This window comes from Schistocerca nitens, chromosome 9, assembly GCF_023898315.1.
Source record: "Schistocerca nitens isolate TAMUIC-IGC-003100 chromosome 9, iqSchNite1.1, whole genome shotgun sequence".
NCBI classification, from domain to species: Eukaryota; Metazoa; Arthropoda; class Insecta; order Orthoptera; family Acrididae; genus Schistocerca; species Schistocerca nitens.
The window spans coordinates 289,504,092-289,518,103 of record NC_064622.1 but is presented as its reverse complement, the minus strand read 5'-3'; the positions used below and the strand labels follow the sequence as shown (position 1 = coordinate 289,518,103).

The 14,012-nt window shown below is 36.6% G+C and overlaps 1 protein-coding gene across 1 annotated transcript in view; it reads left to right on the top strand.

Annotated features, from left to right (window-relative positions):
* Positions 1 to 14,012, top strand: part of LOC126204186 (cubilin-like) — a 1,516,445-nt gene that overhangs the window by 1,279,913 nt on the left and 222,520 nt on the right. The window contains exon 55 of the mRNA XM_049938590.1: positions 13,435 to 13,603. Within this exon, the coding sequence (XP_049794547.1) occupies positions 13,435 to 13,603 (169 nt within the window). The remainder of the gene's footprint in view (positions 1 to 13,434; positions 13,604 to 14,012) is intronic.

Here is a 14,012-nt window from a genome sequence, read left to right as displayed (position 1 = left end):
TCTTTGTATATAATCAATCTGCCAAACATAAGTGGAAACTGTCTCAAGTTAAAAAGAATAATTGACTGCGCACTGGATAGATATGTACCCAGTTGAATAGTTCGTAATGGGAGGGAACCTCCATGGTATACAGCCACTGTAATGAAACTTCTAAAGAAACAGAGTTCACTGCATGTTAGATGTAAAACAAAGCATAGGGCTATAGACAGAGAGATGCTGAATGAAATGCATTAGCTGTCAAGAGAGCAATCTGTGATGCCTTCAATGACTGCTGTAGCAGAATATTGTCCAATGACATTTCACAAAATCCAAAGAAACTCTGCTTATATGTAAAGACTGTTAGTGGCACCAAAGTTAGTGTCCAGTCCCTAGCAAATGAGACAGGAAATGAAATTAAGGGTAGCAAAGCAAAAGCTGAATTGCTGAACTCCTTTTTCAAATCTTCCTTTACAAAGGAAATTCAGAGAATTGCCCCAATTTAATCCTTTGACTACTGAAGAGATGAATAAAATAAGTGATAGTGTCAGTGGTATTGAGAAAAAGCTGAAATCATTAAAATTGAACAAAACTCCAGGCCCCCAATGGAATCCCTGTCAGTTTCTGTACTGCATTTGGGGCTGAGTTAGCCCGTTCTCACTACAACCTATCATAAATCCCTGGAACAAAAAACTGTGCCCAATTCTTGGAAAAAGACACAGGTCACACCCATCTACAGTAGTAGAAGTGGTCAACAAAACTACCGTTCAATATCCTTGACTATAATTTGTTGTTGAACCTTAGAACTTATTCTGAGCTCAACTGTAATGAGATATCTTGAACAGAATGACCTCCTCAGGGCCAACCAGCGTGGTTTTTGAAAACATTTATCATGTTAAACTCAACTTCCACTTCTCACACGACATACTGAAAGCTTTGGATCGAGGCAACCAGGTAGATGCAGTGTTTCTTGATTTCCGAAAAGGATTTGACCCAGTACCACACCAATGCTTATTGTCAAAAGTATGATCATATGGGGTATTCTAACGCTTTAGATGACCCAAAGTGATGTGAAGTTGGATTGCAAAATTCACACCTCTCTCACATCAGTTGACTTGCTTGATCTGCACAGCTGATCTTCTTCTCTGGATTGCCGGCTCTGCCGATCTCCAAAACCTTCTTCTCCAAAGAATAATGCTGGTTATAGGAATTTATAAGACTCTCTCTCTACTTTTGAAATAATTTAGTACTCGAAGAATACTTTTAGTTCAGTCTTGGTATATTTCAACTTCCTCCAATAACATATTCACCATTTCGCACATTAATATTCGAATGTTTACAAGTCAACCAATTCATCTCACGTTTGACTCAATAAAATACATCTGCAATAAAATTGGTTTAACAACCACATAATTTATGAACCCGTATTGCCTTTAGCAAGTTCAATACATGAAGTACTTAAAAGTCTATATTCAATGCTCATTTTTCTTTAACAATAATCACAGTCACTAAAACAGCAAAGAATACTACATAATTACTCCTTCTTTCATCACAGCTTCTGTGGCTCTAGCAGCAAACACTTGTCGGCGTTGTTCAACCGCTATGCTTACAGTCTTCTCATAACGGACTCCCCCTGCACACAGAAACGTTTCCACTCTCCCACTTATATTTAAAATATCATGTGTTCGAGACAGTAGAAGGGCGAATTTACACAGAAATTCTCGAATCACTACATATCCCTCACCTCAGCTCGAAAAACACGATATTTTATCCGTAATCATCATGTACATTAGTATCCCACATAATACTAATTCACATTTTAACCAGTATACATTCTATTTACTTTAATAATTGAGAACAGTCTTTTAGTTAATACTTAGCTCTTCTTTTTTCATTCTACTTTGATAACAACAACTTGAGCATTTCACCTAATGTTGGAGTCAGTTCTTTTATATCTAGGAATCATTGGGACAACATTTCTGATTCCCAATCATAAACTCCAGCTGTCATAGACACTTGATTATTTCATCCTTTATTCTAATTATTTGTACTATTTCTTCTTTAGCACATACTACTTTCATTATTCACAGTAGTTTGTAGTCTGGAGGAACTCTGGGCAAATGAAAGTGTTCTTTCTGACATAACACATAATAATGCTAGTGGTGTGTAGAATTCAAACTTACCAGAATAATTCCTATAAAATGTGTGACTTCTGTCGCGATACTGTCTTTTTTCCCTAGAATCAGTACCTATACCTTACATGTGGGTTGACCCTATGAGTGCACTTCCTCCTTCCATTCTGGTAGGTATGCTCCATTATAAAACATCCCCCTATTCATCAGGCCACAGGTCATCCTATCTCTATGTAGGTACGCCTGCCCTATATCCTTAGCAAATACCGGGTATGGCCCCCTTGTCTTTTGTGAGTAGGCCTTATGGTTCATTGCCCTCGTATACATTGCCCTAGCAGAGCTCTGAAGATGTTGTTTTACCAGAACTAGGTCATCAACCTTGTACTGAGGTTCAACTGCATTCTCATTATGTTTAGTCACTCTTTGTTGTGCCTTTTCAACTAAATTTCTGGAAACTATTTCCTGATTAAGATCGTAATAAACAGTAGGTTGTTCAGGCCAATTGAAAAATTTAATCAGAAGTTCTCCTACAAAAGGTTTGCCTATTACTTATAAAGGTGTTAATCCAGTTGATAAATGTGGTAATTCATTTAAAATACGCTCTAAGTTTTTAATTTTTGTCGCCCATAAAGCATGCTTTTCATGACCGTAGGTGTGGCATAATTTCCAATTTCTTTTGTAACTCTTTTACAGGGATTCGAGGATGGGCTATAGTCGGATATTAATACTTGATGAATATCTTTCCAAGCTAGAAATTCTTTAAATTCGTTACTGACAAATCCTGGTCCATTGTCAGTGAGACATCGTTCTGGTTTTCCTACCTCCAGAAAGTACTGTTGCAAACAGTGTCTAACTGTCTGTGTATTTGCTCTTTTGATAGGATATAACTTAACATACTTTGACCAGCACTCTATGATTGCTGCTGTAAGATCATGTAACAACTTAGGAATAATTGGATACATTTTGTATTTAACAAGAGGGTTACTCTCTTATATCTTCTGACAGATTTCACAGGTCCTAATTAAAGATGCTATTTTATGTTCTAGCTTCTTAAAATAATAGAACTTATTCATATCATATGAGCTATACACTTTTTTAACCCAAAGTGTCTATATTCTGTATGAGCATAATGCACAACTTAGTCTTCCATTAACTTCAGAATTCATATGCACCAATGTTGTGATGTTATATTGTCTCTCCAAAACAAATTATGCCCTATAATTTTCCACTTTCCTCCTTGATTGGGAGGTAAGGAATTCCTGATACACATAGCAAACATTTCTGTAAAATAGGGATCATGATGGATGTTTTCTGTTATTCTTTGAGCCATTTCTTGTACCCTGGTGTGTGGATATTCTACTGTCACAAAGTTAATTGCAAAAATTACGCCACGTCCTTCCGTACATTCAAACTCTTCCGTACCTATAGGTAACCTAGACAAAGCATATGGTACTATATTCTCAGAACCTTTTACATATGGTATCCTAATGTCACATTCCTATTGGAACAACAGTCATCGCATTAATCTATTATGTAACAATCGACTACCCATTAGAAAAGATAAAACTTGATGATCTGTATAGATATGGATTTCTGACCCCCATACTAGTGTTTGAAATTTCTGGATACTCCACACAATTGCTAACAGTTCCCTTTCAGTAGCCATGTCATTTAATTCGTGTTTATTCAGACTATGGCTAGCAAAGCCTATGGTTCAATGTCCTCCATGATCTATATCCCAATCTCCTTGGAAGAGTTCTGCAGGGATACCATAATCAGATGCATGGGTTGAAATTTTAAATGGCTTACCCATAATCAGATGATGTAGTATGGGTGATTCTACTAGCGCTCTCTTGATGTTTTCACATCCATCAATTGCCTCTTGATCCCAAACCCACGGTATTCCTTTTCTTAACAAACGTAAAATTCTTGGATTGTTCAGTTCTTGACTTCGTATATATCATCTACAGTATCCGGCTATTCCTATAATCCCTTCAATTGTCTTATGTTTCTAGGGGGTGGACATTCTTTAATAGCTTTTATGATTTCAGGATCCAGTCTAATCCCCTACACCCCTACAATATGCCCCAAAAACGGAAGCTCTTGCCATGCAAAGTGCAATTTAGACAATTTAATTGTAATACCTTTTCCTTAATTTTTTTCTGGGTCTTACTCAAGGTTAGACAATGTTCTTCCCAGGTAGCTGAGATTATAAGGATATCATCTACATGTACGAGGGTTGCCCAGTAAATAATGCCCCATATTTTTTTTCTCCAGAAGTATTTATTCCACAACAATCAAATTTACATATGTGAAAGACTGATGTTTTGTCTACTTGCTTTATTTTTCCACATAATCTCCTTCAAGTTCGACGGCCTTTTTCCAGCGAGACACAAGAGCGTGTATTCCCTGCCGGTAAAAATCTTTACTCTGCCTACGGAGCCAGGTTGTCACTTCGTGAATCACTTCTTCGTCATCGGCAAAACGTCTTCCACGAATGAAATTCTTCATTGGCCCAAACAAGTGAAAGTCTGAAGGAGCCAAATCGGGGCTGTAGGGTGGATGGGGTAACACTATCCAACCCAGTTTCGCGATGTGTTCACAAGTCCTCAAACTTGTGTGAGGACGAGCGTTATCATGCTGAATCAAAACCGAGGAACCCATCTTGGACACACTTTTGAGTATCCAAGCTGATTGATAATCACATCCACACTTCCTTTGCTTACTGACAACTCCAGTGCCAATTGTCGAGTCGTAATGCGTCGATCCCGTCGAATGAGAACATCAGCCCGCTGCAACATGTCAGGCGTGGGAGGCCTTCCCAACCGCGGCAAATCTCGGAGCTCCGCCCTCTGATGCTTTCACCCTCTGTGCCCAGCGACCAACAGTACTCCTATCGACTGCAGATGTTCCGTAGACTTTGCACAAGCGTTTATGAATATTGCCCACGGTTTCTTCCTCTGCTACGAGAAATTCAATCACTGCACGTTGTTTATGACGGATGTCACTTGCAGACGCCATTTTAGAACATTCCTACACCACCGCTCTCTGTCGGAGGAAATTGAAACTTTGCGTACACACGCGGGAAACTTCAAATAACTCGCACCTAAAGTGTCACATTTCTAATATTTTTTATTTCGGAGAAAAAAAATATGGGGCATTATTTACTGGGCAACCCTCGTATTATTAAATCCCTTAACAAATCTCCCCCTAATGCTTTGTCCAACACACTTATAAATACTGATACTGAGATATTAAGTCCAAATGGTAACACATTGAAATGATATGATACGATTTACCATGAAACAGAAATGCGGTATGCTTCTTTGATTCAGGATGTAACCTAATTCGCCAATATCTTGCAGTCATGTCCATCATGCTAAAAATCTTGTTTTCTCAAATCTGGATAACAATTCATCGATGTTAATGGATCTGTCTCATTCTGTCTCTATATGCTTATTCAATGTATGCGTGCCTAGCGCTAATTGCACACCTCCTGTAACCTTTTTTTCCACTACTAATGGGTTATTCATGATGCTAGAACTAAGTTCTATTATATTGTTGTCAATTAGTATGTCAGTTTTCTCCTTAACTGCTTCTTTCAAACTTACAGCTATTGGATGTGGCTTACAGAAAAATGGAGTGTCATTTCTGATTTTAAACTTACATATGTTGATTAATATTGGAGATTCATTTACTTTGTTTTGTATGTCAGCTCGACGTGATACGTGATTTACATTATCAATCTCTGTTGACAATCATGCTGTAACAGTTAATCGCTGACATTGACACTGAGTTGTTTGTTTACCAATGTAGCTGTCTGTCCCAGGTGGTACCCAATATCTACTGTCCCCTTTCCAAAAAACATAAAAGATTTTCCTCAAAGTTAAAAATGACTTTAAATTCTAATAGTCAGTCTAATCCAAATAACACATCTCTATTGATATTTTCTACTATTAACAAGGTCTGACAAAACAAATTATTTCCAATGTGGAAGTTCACCTGGCTTTCGTGTTTCACAACTTTACTCTTTCTTCCTGTTATACCAACTATGTAAACTCCCGTTACTGGTACCAGAGGTAAGTGATGTATAGTCTGTAATGTGCTAAAGAGCATGCTAGAAGTGAGTGACACCTCACTCCCTGAATCTATAAATATGTTAACTCCAGAAGTCTCCACAGTTCCTGCTATTATTGGTTGTGGATTATTGATAGTCAAGCTTGGTTCTTCCAATAACAACCATTCTTTTGTAGGTATTTTGTGCATGAAATTGACAAACTTATTATGAATCAGGCCTCCTAGTGTATCTCTACGACCTGGACCTTGGCCCTGGATCCAGAACACATGTTTTTCTCATTATTGGTAATCACTGGTTGGTTATTAAATTGGGGTACTAAGTTACCCCTTTGTGCTTTATTATTACTTGGCACAAATTCTTGTGAAGTTACTGGACCTATATTCGAAGGTGGACACTTCCTCTGATAATTATTGTTACCATTATTTCTATTGCACTGGTGTACTGTAACTATGTTGGCATAATGTATTTCAAAATTATTATTACTATTCCTTTTGTAATTCTGATTTTCACTTTGGTGTACGTTCTTGTTGTGGTCTTTATTTAAGGCATCAAGTTCATCCACAAAGGACAACAACTCTCCTACTGTTTTCCAGCTACTACATAATATATCTTTCATTGTGTAATTGAGTAATCGTCTTATTAAAATTCGAACTAACCCTTCTTCCTCCATTGGCTTAGCTAAGTACTTCGCCCATGTTAAATGCCAGTCGAAATACTTTCTCATTGTACCCCACATATTATTGTAATACTTTGGCTCTCACAGGTCCAATATTAATTTTTCCTGGGCGCTTGCTGACCAATACTTCTCTTTAAACTTCTTTTGAAAATCTCCCCAAGAGGAAAAGTTCTCAATATTTACTGTGTCCCTCTCTGAGGCTTCCCCTAATAGATACCTCACAACAGACTCAATCTTTTTTGAATCCTCCCTGTTCTTGGGTAAGGCTTGGTAGAATGTTTTAAAAAAATGGGTAGGATATACTTCCCTGTCTGGCTTAAACTTAGGAAATTGCCTGGATAATCCAGAATAGGCTCCCCATTGTAAATCCATCATTACCTCACTAGTCAATACCCCATTAGGAGGAGTCACTCTATTATCTATTTTGTCTTGAATAAGTTTGAATTCTTTCCATACTTCATCCACACCTCTCTTGGTAATACTAAGCTCAGAAGCTAAAACAGGAGATACATTCTCGGAGATTAATCTCACAGCAACTTTTCAGTCTATCATCTCCTCTACCTGTTCCTCCAGACTGCTTATATTTATTATGTCTGAGGTTACTAGTTTCTCTTCAAAGTTTCTTTCCACATTATCTACTCGAGTGTTAACACCTGCAATTTGCGATTGGTCAATTGGTATTAACCTATCCTGCTTCTCAACATTTTTTTTTAAGGTATGCAACCTCTGCTTTACAGCATCAAATGTAACATTACATACATTTTGAAATGATCCTAATTTTTCACTCAGTTCAGTTTCTACACTATTACATATATCTTCAATATCAAATTCTAACTTTTTTTTTTTCAAATTCTGGAATTGATCATTCTGTCTCTGATTAAAGTCAGTGAACAGTTGATTTATGTGACTGCTTAAAGAACTAGTTCATTTCAAATCTATTTTACGATTTTCTACTTTAGTAGTTAAAGTGTCAAACTCAGTCTTCAAATTTCCTGTACCTTCACATAAATTACAGAAGTCTTTAGTTTGTGAATCTACCTTAGCACTTAACAATCCTAAAGTTTTATTCTGAACATCCAATTCATTATTTAATCGAGTATTCACTGTATCTAATTCTCTACGTAAATTAGCACTCTGTGCACCAAGTTTTTCACGTAAAGTTGCACTTATTTCATTTCTCAAAGAAGCACCCTGGTCATCTATTTTATCATTTAATTGAATATTTACTGAGTCTAATTTAAGACAGTTCCTTTCTTAAAGAAGAATTTTTGGCATTCATTAAGCCTAATTCTCTACTTTGTGCAACTAATCTAGAATTTAATTGTAAACTCTGAGCTTTGATGAGATTCGCTAACTCAGACCAATCAGGTCCCTTTCTACTAATTATCATAGCCACTGCTGGTTTGGAAGTCTCTTCAGCTGGCTGTACATTTTCCATGGTTTTATCAACTTTAGATCTAGTAATCATTTAAAAAAAAACTGAGCATAATAACTTCATTTATGCAGTCTAGTGAACGGTTTCTTCAACTTTATACTCGAACAATTATTGTTTCTCGCTTCTCTGGCGTAGAGTTTTAGGCTGCGTCGGTGAGCAGGAGTGGAATCAGCACGGGTGAACAGTAACTGGTGCCATTGTCATCGGTTAGCTGATGTAGAATCAGCACTGGTTAGCAGCAACTGGTGCTGATGGTGTCGGATGTTGTCTTCGCATCTGCATGCCCGCAATGCGTGTGAGAGCTGTACACTTCCCACACCAGATCTTCTTAGTTGAATTATTCTTGTCACATCACCTCTTAGCCTAATACGTCAAGGTCTTCTTTCCGTTCTTTTAACGTTATTACTTTCGTACATCTTTCACTGTGTTGCATTCACAAATTTTTTCATTTGATTTTTGGACTTAATCCATTTACGTGAAACAGTCCTCTTATCTTGTTTGTTACCTTGGCAACACATCATATCTTCTGCTTCAATTTCCTCTCAAAATACCCATTTTTTTTAGTCCTTTTCACCGGTCACTACGTTATAACGCTTTAGATGACTCAAAGCGATGTGAAGTTGGATTGCAAAATTCACACCTCTCTCACATCAGTTGACTTGCTTTATCTGCACAGCTGATCTTCTTCTCTGGATTGCCGGCTCCACCGATCTCTCAAACCTTCTTCTCCAAAGAATAATGCTGGTTGCAGGAATTTATAACTCTCTCTCTCTCTACTTTTGAAACAACTTAGTACTCAAAGAATACTTTTAGTTCAGTCTTGGTATGTTTCAACTTCCACTGATAACATATTCTCCATTTCTCACATTAATATTCGAATGTTTACAAGTCAACTGATTCGTCTCGCTTTAGACTCGATAAAATACATCTGCAATAAAATTGGTTTAACAACCACGTAATTTATGAACCCGTCTTGCCTCTAGCGAGTCCAATACATGTAGTACTTAAAAGTCTATATTCAGTTGTTCATTTTTGTTTAACAATAATCACAGTCACTAAAACAGCAAAGAGTACTTCATAATTACTCCTTGTTCTTTCATCATGGCTTCTGTGGTGCTAGCGGCAAACACTTGTCAGTGTTGTTCAACCACCACGCTTACAGTCTTCTCATAACAAACTTCCATCCTGCACACAGAAACAGGTGGTGCAGTAGATATGTTTGCACTCTCCCACTTATATCTTATATTTAAAATACCGTGTGTTCGAGACAATAGAAGGACAATTGGTTCTAGAATTTACATGGAAATTCTTGAAGCACTACAATATCAAGTGAAATTTGTGACTGGAGTGAGGACTTTTTGGTAGGGAGGAAGCAGCATGTTACCTTGGATGGAAAGTCATCATTAGATGTAGAATTCACTTTAGGTGTGCCCCAGAGAAGTGTGTTGGGACCCTTGCTGTTCGTGTTGTATATTAATGACCTTGCAGACAATTATAAAATCAGGCTTTTTGCAGATGATTCAATTATGAATAATGAAGTACTATCTTAGAGAAGGTGCATAAATGCACAGTCAGATCTTGATAAGATTTCAACATGATGCAAAGATTGGCAACTTGCTCTAAATGTTCAGAAATTTTAAATTGTGCACATCACAAAATGAAGAAAACATAATATCCAATGACTATAATATCAATGAGTCTGTTGGAATTTGCCAACTTATACAGGTACCTGGGTGTAACATTTTGCAGGTATATGAAATGGAATGGTCACATAGGTTCGTTCAGTGGTGGGTAAAGCAGGTGGTAGACTTCAGTGTATTGGTAGAATACTGGGGAAGTGCAATCAGTTTACAGAAGAGATTGCTTACAAGTTACCCATGCAACCCATCCTACAATATTGCTCAAGTATGTGGGACCCTAACCAGATAGAACTAACTGGGGATACTGAACGTATACAGAGAAGGACAACTCAAATGGTCACAGGTTTATTTAACCCATGAGAGACTGTCATACAGATACTGAAGGAACTGAAATGGCAGACTCTTGAAGACAGACATAAACCACCCTGAGAAAGCCTATTACCAAAGCTTCAAGAACTGGCTTTAAATGATTACTCTAGGGATATACTACAACCCCATAGGTATCGCTCAAATTGCGATTGTGTGGATAAGATTAGAACACTGCTCAAACAATCATTCTTACCATACTCCATGTGTGAATTGATCAATGGTACAGTGAGACATACCTTCTGTCATGCGCCTCATAGTGGCATCCAGAGTATGGATGTAGATGTAGAAACAGTTGGTTGTGTGTAAGTTCTTCCCCATGCTAGTTAGTTAATTATGTGCATGTTGCAAAGATTGTTATTGACATCTCTTGCTGTGTTATGGAACATATCACATAGTTTATGAATGTAACACACTTTCTCAGTGAAGAATATGGAAAAATGATGACTATCTATACAAGTTTCTTTTACACTGCACTTGAGCTGCAATTACTTAAGTTTTGTTCTTTTGATGGTCTCTCTCTCTTTCTCTCTCTCTCTCTCTCTCTCTCACACACACACACACACACACACACACACAAAATTCTCAAACTCACAGCACTTAATCTAGTTCATCAATATAGCACTCCATTGAAAGACAAGCAGATATTCTCTTTATACCTTCATTGTTGTCCATCTTTCAGCAGTTCAGTAGTAGGTGGGAAGTGATGATGCCATTATTTTCTGTCCATGATGCCACTCACTAAGCTTCTCAGATTAAAAATGTGGTCTCCCTTCTTTTAAAAAATGTGCCTGGAACTTGGTACTAAGCCACTAGGTCATTTTGATCCATGAAAGTCATCTACAGTGGCTATGAAGATAGCATGTTCACATTCTGCATCAGTAATTAAGTCCTTGCAAAAGCAACAACCATCGCATAAGGCGACTATGCAGAAACTAGATGTTTATATAAAAAAGCAAGGACCTAGTAGTCAATGTGAACTATTGTTCAGTGCTCTGCTAAAAAATACTGCAATTTTTAGAATGCCCATATGACTGTCAATTTCTGGCTTTCCATGACAGAGTAGTTCAGCTGTTATTTAGTCAGTGCTCTGCTGGGGAACTCAATGGCGTAATGAGTGTTATTCTTTACAGCTGATGCACACTGAAAAATGCTACATCTCCACCCACAACTAGAGACTCCTCTGTAATATTTCTTTCTGAATTGCTTAAAAACTCATTTTCATACTTCCACTTCACACTGTGATTTAATATGACCAACAATAAAAAGGACTTCATTTATTTGTCATACTTTGAAGTTGGAAAATGCCTCTCAGCTCAGTGCAGTTTGCATCACGATGTGTCCTTCATATTTGTAGAAACCTTTGTGATCGCTCAAGATGGAGCAGAAAGAAACTCATTGGTCTGTAAATTTGTGGTAAATAGCAAAGCGGTGGGAAAATTATCCAAATCAATGACCTGTCCTTTTGGAACTACATTCTGTATTTACAGATATATGTTACAAAATCTTTATGTTGTGATGTTCCTTCAAAAAGCAATATTGTAAATTTTTGTGGTGTCCCTTTTAATACACAAAGCTTAACTTTTCCATTACAAAGCACAAACCATATCTTTTATCTTTACACTTAAGTGTCAAACAAAACATAAATTTTGCCCATGTTCCCAATGGAAAGAATCCATTGTTGTTATAGTCTACGTTACGGTTGTATATTCAATAACCTAAAGCATATTTCAAGAATTTTAAAAAATTAAAAAAAAGATAGTTTGAATCATCATCTTATGAAAAATGGTCTCTCTCCAGAAATGGGTAACAATCATTGTCCCATATGCATAGATATGCCAATTTCTATAAGCTTTTAGGATTAGTAATAACTTTTGAACCCCCCTCCCCCCCCCTCACTTTTTTTTCCTTTCTGTTAACTTGTAATCATGCCTACCATTTCTCCAAGGTTTCTTACCCATACTGGGTTGCCACTGAACTTTTGTTAAGCTCTAATTGCACTAAGATGCTCCTTGAGGTTTTCTAAATCATAAAGGGAGGCTTCTCTCATAATTCTCAGCTGTAGTCTAATCAGAGTTGGTGTTTCTATTCTGATTTAGTGATCCACAAAGAGAATATCATCTATTCCTCTGTAGTTCTTTGAGAAAGGTCACACTCTCTGTACATTGATAGTTTTTGTTCATCTGAAATAAACTTTTTACAACTGGAGCAAAATTTTGAGGCTTGATTGTTAAAGGTATTGTGTGTCAGTGCTTTAATAAATCAGATTATCACTATCAATGCAAATATACAAACATAATGCAAGAATGAGAAGTTATTTGAAAAAGTTAATAATTTATGAGACAGAATTGCTTGTAGGACTTACTTTCAGGAGGCAAAATATGCAGCTCTGCAACTAGACACATGTAAATGTAAAAGTGAAATATTTCCTAGTTTTCTGAACTAACAGTTACTTCCTTGTAGAAAAGAGAGAATACATTTGGGAAGGTTTAAAAGAAGGGCTGGTCACTCAAATCCTAGGTAGAGAGAGGCCCAACGGTAATGAGTTTGATGAAAGACAAAGGTAGAATAGTGTACATATGTTTATGTGTGGCTTGCAGCAATATTGACATTTATCCTTGTGTACTGGTGTCTCTTAAGTTATGAGATAATATTTGTACAGGTAAGCAGACAGCTATCAAAGAAACACATAGCCAAACTAGTTGGAATTCACATTTTATTTAAGATCCAGCATCCACAATTACAATTGAGAGATGTGTCTTACTGCCACAGTATTTTATGCCTTTTAGTCATGTATGTGTTAAGTGAGGTTGAAATTGGTCCAAATATACCAAATTTCAGATATACCAAAATTTACTGGTTCAAAAAAATTAATATATGTTTCTTATTTATCACATGAAATTTAGCCAATTCAGTGTTCCTAGAGATCAACCACAGCAGCTTATAAAATTGTCATAGTGTCATAACAATTTATACTGAAGCACCCATTGTTACACCACATGTTCCTGGAAATTACATGTAGCTTTATTCTGAATAACAGTGTATCTAATAGCTTATAAATTATGAGTTATTATGTTTAGATGCTGTAATAACTCATGTGGTGAATAAATTAATGTCATTTATTTTTACAGGCCTTATGGAATTATGGATGTGGAGGAATAATCTCAGACAGGATTGAGGGAACTGTTATGTCACCTGGTTATCCAAATCCTTACGCTCCAAATCTTACTTGTAATCACACCATTGTTGCACCAGGCAATGTTATAGAAGCTCAGTTTTTGGATTTTAGTATTGAAAAAAGTATAAAATTTGGCAATAGAATGATAATTGTGTTTGACACTGTACACAAATTAATGCCCTTCCTATAAATTTGTAACATATTTTGGCACAAAACGGTCTATATTTTTATATATTTGGCTATATTCTTTGTTATCACTTCCTAACATTGTAGTGCACTTAATTTCTTGAGAAATAATATATAGATTTTGATAAATGTGATTAACATGTTTGTCCAAGACTTTTGTCTTTTTCAATTATTTTTAATTCGAAGACTACTGGTAAAAAGGAGCAAAGAAAAATAGAGGGCAGAGATAAATTTTATCCATTAAGCATTCCTTTTTTAGCTATATTGAATGAAAGCAGAAAAGGGATAGTTTGAGATGGTATTGACCACGTACCTCACACCACTGAACAAAATGATGGTATGTGT